This window comes from Cyprinodon variegatus, unplaced genomic scaffold (assembly GCF_000732505.1).
Source record: "Cyprinodon variegatus isolate N-32 unplaced genomic scaffold, C_variegatus-1.0 Scaffold63, whole genome shotgun sequence".
In the NCBI taxonomy this organism is placed as follows: Eukaryota; Metazoa; Chordata; class Actinopteri; order Cyprinodontiformes; family Cyprinodontidae; genus Cyprinodon; species Cyprinodon variegatus.
The window spans coordinates 174,726-182,044 of NW_015150516.1; the positions used below are offsets into that span (position 1 = coordinate 174,726).

Consider the following 7,319-nt stretch of genomic DNA (forward strand, 5'->3'; position numbering starts at 1 on the left):
GGTGGATTACGACAATCAGACGTTTATATTGATCAGTTTGTTTAAATCAATATGAATGCTGGGTGCTTTATTTCTTTTACTAAATCGAGATTGAAAGTAGACTTCTGCCTCCAGCTAGAAAGACATCCAGGTTTGATTCCTTTAGAAACAGACCTTGATGTTTTCAATAATCACAGATGGTAGAGGCCTCAACTTCGTCCTAAAACCCCATCAGCTGAGGCTACATCTCCAAAAATACCTTTCTGTAAGCAGGAAACCATTTAAGTAAGTGTGTCTCTGCATTAATGTGCTCAAGACGCCTTAAAAAACACTCGAAGACAATCCAGAAGGTAACATACAAAATTGATAATGATTCATAATGAAGTTGTATACCAATCTACAGATTCAGCTGATGGGATTAGATAAGAATGTTATGAGTACAGTCCACATAGCATATATTTAAAAATGTTTAATTTACAAACATGTAAAATGAGTTATTACCTGTAACTAATGCCCTACCTCAACGCAGCTGGTTGGCATCTCCGCTGGCCTGTTGTTGATCCAGAACCGGTACCAGCCGGCTGACAGTGTGTGGTCACAGATCAGGTCTTGGATGGCCGTGTTCTGGATCTCGGTGGAGTCGAAGTTGACGCTGCGGTATGGACTCCGTAGGATCCGATATCCTCCAGGATAACACTCTGGAGCTGTGAAGGAGGATGGTGAAAATGAGCAACTGAGGCGCTGCTGAAATGGGCATAGAAGCGAGTTTTAAGAATCTGAATCGTTCCACATGAAATCCCCTCCTTGAGCTCTTCAGACTCTAGAGTCTGTGAACATAATTAGATTAGGTTTTTATCTGCAGCGAAGTCCGGCTGTTTGGCTTCAACAGAACGGAGCTGATTACCGTAGACAAAACAAAAGCAGCACATGTGGGAATCAAGTGCATGGATTTCTGCCATTATTGAGACTTTTCTTCTCTATCAGTTATTTTGTTTCAATGGTTGAACATCTGGCCTCTTAATGAAAGGTATATTAAATCCTGCTGAGAAAGTTGGAAAAAACCAGCGTGTGATGAAACTCAGTGCTTCAAAGTATTAAAGCCCAGATATGTTTCACATTCAGCAACTAGACCACAAAGAATCACCAACTGTGTGAAATGTAAATTCTAAATAAGATGAGTAATAACAGAGCATTCTTTACTTGATTGCTCAAAGTTGTGCCAGAATGTAATAAAAATTCTATAAAACCAAAATTACGAAGACAATGTCTTAAAGGGTCAATTAGAACCATCAGACGCAGAATCAGCGGCACGAGTTAAACCATCAGACTGGTTCCAAATCACAGTAAGATGACCTAGTTTAATGGGAACCAGGAAGGTTGTGGTAATGTTCTAACCCTTTAAACCTTTTGAACACATTGCAGGGGTCTCCCTTAAGTGAGTCCAAGCCGTATTTGGATTTTAGTTTACTGGTAAAGCTGTTTTCTGTTCAGGCCATTAGGTGACGAAGAACCTGAGAAGAAATTATTTGTTTCCCATAAAAAAAATTGATGTTCTTTTATCACCTTCTCATTAAATATCTTTGTTCTGATGGTGACCATATTATATTATTATCACAGAATAGAGGTGCGCTAACATTACTGTATGCTGGTAAAGAATCTCAGTCATCCAGGTCAAAGTCATTCCAAAAAAAGTTAAACAATCCAGTGGACTTGGTTTTCAAGTTTGAAGACGTTTCCCTTTCCATCTAGGAAGCTATTTTAATTCAAAATGTCGAAATGAAATAGCGTGATTTCAAGGCTTTATAGAGTGGACCAAAACAAGAGAGACCAAACAACAGAAGAGCGACTTCCTCTGGACAAGACTTGGCATTACATCTAGACCTTATGGACAAAGGACATTCTTTTGAGGTCCAGAATGTTCACATTTTGGACAAAGAAGACAGTGGTTTTGAGAGGGGTGGAAGGGAAGCCATTGATAAGAGAGAAAAACCAACCTTAAACGGAGTGGATGGACTCAGATTTCAGCCTTAAAAAACCTACAATGCAGCTATTGAGTTGATTCCTTCCCGCTATCATTGTAGCCCCACCCCATTACACGGGACCAGAGCAGGTTGCCTGTTCAGCCAGACAATCAACTCCCTTATGGACCCCTTTCAGAGACATAGACATGTGTCGGGCATTAAAGGCTAACAAGGAAACCAAACGACCCTACAAAAAAGGGGCGGAGCCATTCATCTGGTTCAATTTGGATGTTTTCTAAACCAAAACAAGGCTTTTTTGTAACTTTTTTGGAATAACATTACATCACATTAGATCATTGGTTCCTGCACACTTTGGGAATTCCCAAAGAGTTCCAAAGTGCGCCCCCTGAAGGGATTTGGTGTAACTGCAATGGAAGCTTCTAATAGGTGAACATTATAATAAATTACCTGTTTTGCGTTTGTTTTTTAATCGTTGATGGCAATGTTGAATTATGTACACTGTAGAAGAAATTAACTTGAAATAATGGCACTTTAGAATTTGTAATTGGTCAATTGGTCAAGCTTGAAAAATTCAGTTTAGGCAACTGGACATAAAGTATTGTAGATGTTTCGCCTCTCATCCAAGAGGCTTGTTCAGTTCTGACGGTGGGGAGCACTGAGATTAATGTACTGTAGGTGTAACAAAAAAAATAGGGGGATTTAATGGTTTAAAGTGAATTGTTTTACTGCAATTGACTTTTATTTGTTAAGAAGTTTGAAGTCAAAGTTGGGCCCACCAAGACCAGTTTGGGAACCTCTGCTGTAGGCGTAGTCACGTCTATGGTGTTTATCCATCTCATCCTTCATCCTACCACATCTCACTGGAACGGACCCTGGACTAACTGTACGGACTAATCCTCTTCTGGCCTGTAAACACATAAATATCTACAATAATGAGAGAATGGTAGAAGTAAATCCCTTTAAATCTAACATCCGCAGTCCAACAAAGTTGACGTCCTTTAATCTCAGAAAAAACAATTTATAAAAATGGTCAGACATGGTCCAATCTGGACCTAATTTGGTCAAAATGGAGACTAGACATGCCATCTGAAACAGGAGCTATGCCTTCTAAGTCTTTATGTAAAATCATTCCACATTTAGTGGATCCTTGTATGGCATTACGCTGCTTTACCCTACTAGGTTTGCATTACGCGCGGTGGTCTGGTTGTGTGGTTGCTAATCTCTGAAGATAGAGATGCTTCACTTAGGAACAAGGCTTAGAGAGACCTGAGCTCCATCTGAGGCAAAACAATATTTTTAGAAATTTTTAAAAAGAGACCAATCTCTTTTTTTTCAAAGAGAAAAAATGGAAAACCGTTGCAATAAAGGTAACATACCATACTTACAGTTGAGTAATAACTTCTCTAACGAGGGAAATATCTAAGAAAATGGCACAAAAACAAAGAAATCTCCCTTCACTCAGTTATCCCTTCAATTACTGACTCGTCTTACTTTGGTTCAATCTTACCCTTAAAGGGAAGCTGGATGGGCTTTTTTCCAATAACTAGAGGATTATCTAGTCGTATAGCATAAGCAGACTCACTTTATTGGAAACACCAGATGAGTCGTATACCTTAATGCTAAAGGGTTAAAGAACTAACGACTGAACATTTCACCTTTTTTAAAATTCGATTAGTTCTCACTGGTTTGAAAAAATTGATGTTGATTATAGGAACAGGAAAGACCTCTAAACCCCTTGAGGTGATAGGAGTTCCCGGGAATAACAGACATTCCTGTGAGGCTCTTTTGGATCGCCCCAGGAAAGGATGCTCGGACCAAAGGGGGCCTAAATAACTACGCTTGAAGGTGGAGTCGAGGTTTCAATTATTCAGCAGTCGTTGAGTTTAAGGGTCTAAGCTATCAGCAGAGGTCTTTGTTGTGAAACCGGGCAAACAGACTCTGGCCAAGAGGACTTGTTTCCTTTGTTTGACTTGGAGTAAAGGACACGTGAAGAAAAACAAACATTCAGGATGTCCTGAGCCCAGAACACAGTTACAGCCGATGATCCCAGTCCCAAACATGGCCACTCCTCACGTTGACAGCCTCTTTAAAGCAAATGCTCTCGTTTACGTTGTCGCCCCTCTGAGTGTACAACCCGTCTGGAAGCTCCCATGAAGACAGGCGAGGTCACAGGTTGTCCAAACAGCCACGTCTTCAGGGAGGATGAGTGTGGACTAGACTGGGGCGGCTGGCTAAACCCCTGGCTTAATGGGTTTATTGGGGCAGGAGGGGGGGAGGCAGTTAATGAACCGGGCCCCCGGGAGAGAAACGATCCCACACTGGATGGGGGCCACTGGTGGCCCAGATGTGCAGGAGAGCAGATTAGTTAGAGATAATGTGGTCTGTTTCTCAGAAGTGAAACAAAAGTGTTAAAACAGTTTTATTGGAGTTAATTTATGGTCCAACTAAAAAAGTCTCAGTTAAGAACTAAGAGTAAAACTTTTTGTGCACTCATACATTAACTAATACATAAATTGTCTAATTTTGCTTTTCTGATGTTAATACATTAAGAGCAAGAAATAAAGAAATAAAATAAGAGATTCTGCAGTTTACCAGACAATAAATCTCCAAGGACTTGATCGAGCTTCCATAAACAAAACCACGTCTGAATGAAAGCAAACAAACTTTTCCAAATTCTGTGAAATCCTTTATTTGTGGGCATTTTATAAACATAATTTTTTTAAAAGACCTCCTGGATTTGTCTTCACTGGAGTAATTAGGGTTGACAGCCTTTCCTGTAAGCGTTCTCCAAGGGTTCCAGATAATGGTTCCCACTGTGCTTCACTAACGATCCAAAGCATTACAAATTAATTGCATCCTTTTCTGATTGGTGTATACAATTTTATCTGTTTAAGTATGACATTGGCTCAGGCATGATGTTAACTGAGATCGTTTAGCCTACTTCATGTGGTCATGTGGGTACTCTAGAGGTGATAACTCGGTTCTCCAGGACAGAAGGTAATCAGGCTTTGGTCTGGCTGGTGAAAATGAAACTAAAATATAAGGTTAGGGCTTTGGTGGCGCAGTAGTTGGTGCACATGACCCATGTTCGACTCTGACCCGTGGACCTTTGCCGCATGTCTCTCCCCCTCTCTCATACCCCCTTTCCTGTCAGCCCACTGTGCCCCCCCCCAAAAAAAGTAAGGTTAATAACTATTAACTGATCTGAATTGATCAAATGGTCAGTTAACACCTCTTTTGTGCTTTAACCCTTTATAGTGCACTCAGTGAAATACTAAAACCTAAATTTCAAGCCGTTTTTGTTATTGGAATCCAGGACAAGACCTTATTACCTTTGCATAATTAAAAAAATATAGATTTTTTGATCGCAAAAATGAATATCAATGTAATAACAAGCAACACCAACTTGTCCGAATATATTAAGAAAAATAACAAAACTACTTCTATAAGAAATTCATGAAAAACAGCACATTTGTTTGGTCCAACATAACCTTAGAGGAATTAATGCTGATACTGGCACTTACTTTCTTTAGTTTATAAACCTAAATATAACTGTTAATGAAGCTTATTAAGTTTTAAATTAGCTTTTTACCTTTTTTTCTTGACTTGCTAATGTGTTTTGTTTTCAACTTAATTTCCAGTAGGTAATATATCATTCAAGGGCTCATCTAATTGGTCAAATGCCAAAATCAGATGTGCAACCATGTACAGTAGCAGGATCTTTACTGAATGACTGGATATAGATCTTGTGCTTCTAGACTCCATTTTAAAGGGCTGTGCAAGTGATCAAAAATTATAACTTGCACTGTAAAGGGTTAAGATGTCTGAAGAGTAGAAAGTAAACAGATTTGAGTCCAAAATATCAGTCTGAACCCATTTCTAGCTTCAGAAGAGTCTTCTGATTCAATTTCCCTAACATTCCTACTGAGCTTCATGGACGCTTGTTTCCTGCTGGTCAAAGGAAAATTAAACCAGCTCAGCTCAGCTGTGTGACAAGAGTTTCATCAAACCTTTCTTTGGCTCAGCTGCATTAGGCCCCCTGAGGGCTTCTTTTTATGACCCCAGCACCCTTTAGTTTACTGTTCTAAGCTTTGCTGCTCTGAGATGCTCTGCAGACTTTTGACCCTCTGACAGCAGCTCAACAGAGAAGTTTCACTTTTCCCCAAAAATAAGATTCTTCCTTCTGACCAACCCTCTATTTTTTAGCTCATAAAAATAAACTAGACTACAATGATATGTTATTTCCTATATTTATAGATTAAATTTAATCTCCAGCTGTTTAAAGAAATGCCTCTGTAACCTAATGCAGGTCCTTCAAAGTTTGATTGGGTTAAACCTGATTAAACATTTCCACGTTTCTTTGATTTGACCTTTTTTACGTCTATTAACGTCCATTTGATCAGAGGAGTGTGTGTTCTGCACAGTCCTGACTCACGTCCTCTGCATGCATCTTTTTCTGCTGCACCTACCGTGTTGCGCCAGCGCTCCAAACTGCACAGCCCACAGCAGCGCGACGCGTAACCATCCGAAAACCAAAGCAGATGCGCAAAAATCCATGTGTGCAGCGCGACCTGACGCAGCTGGATCCGCTCAGTGTCTCTGGTCCATTGGAAGTGGAAGGGAGAGGTTGCAAAAGTGGCGCAAACTATTCTGTTAATTAGAGAACAGGCTGAAATGTGCAGCCCTCTTCACGGAGAGCGGCTCAGAGATGAAAGAGGAGGAGGAGGAGGAGGCAGGACAGCGCTTGTCCTGGAGGAGGGTCTTTGGAGATCCTGTGTGTGAACATCCAGAGAACAACAGCTCTCCCAGGCTCAGTTGTTTCTCTGAAATTCAGGAATCCGAGGACCATTAAACCGCAGACACACAGCTTTATTTACTCCCCTTGAAGTTTATGTTTCATAAGTTTTAACAATTTTATTGGGATTTTTTTGGACACCCACAAAACCCTCTGAAATCCATCTAAACTTCATCTAACTCAGTTTCAGAGAATGCTGCTTTGGCATTCAGCATCCCTCAGTTAAATCCATTGGAAGCATTTGGCTTCAAAGGATTAGCAATTAGTTAATTAAGTCCATCTGTGGACATGAGTGGCTCTTCACCCAGGGCGCCATGGTACTTCCATACTGCCTGCAGTATTTAAAGTCGCAGGGAAGCTGCTGTTCCAACGGTTGTAGTTAATTCTCGAGTGAATAAAGTGAATGGAATTGGTCGTTTATCAAGGGGATGGGATTGCATGTTTGTTTGAGGCGGGTTTGTCGGAAGCATCTTGCTAACCAGTTAGCAACTTAGTGCTAGCAGGTTCCCAATGGGAAATTCCATTGGGACCAAGTAGCACTAAATTGGTGACTTAGAAACGAC

General features: G+C 40.5%; 1 protein-coding gene across 3 annotated transcripts in view; it reads right to left on the reverse strand.

Annotated features, from left to right (window-relative positions):
* LOC107082826 (von Willebrand factor D and EGF domain-containing protein-like) overlaps positions 1 to 6,650 on the reverse strand; it is a 37,979-nt gene extending 31,329 nt beyond the window's left edge. For all 3 annotated transcript variants that reach the window (XM_015371705.1, XM_015371704.1, XM_015371703.1), the window contains exons 1-2: positions 6,431 to 6,650; positions 499 to 683 (exon numbers count right to left, since the gene is read on the reverse strand). In XM_015371705.1, the coding sequence (XP_015227191.1) occupies positions 499 to 683; positions 6,431 to 6,518 (273 nt within the window). In that variant the 5' untranslated portion in view covers positions 6,519 to 6,650. The remainder of the gene's footprint in view (positions 1 to 498; positions 684 to 6,430) is intronic.
* Positions 6,651 to 7,319: the final 669 nt, after the last annotated feature.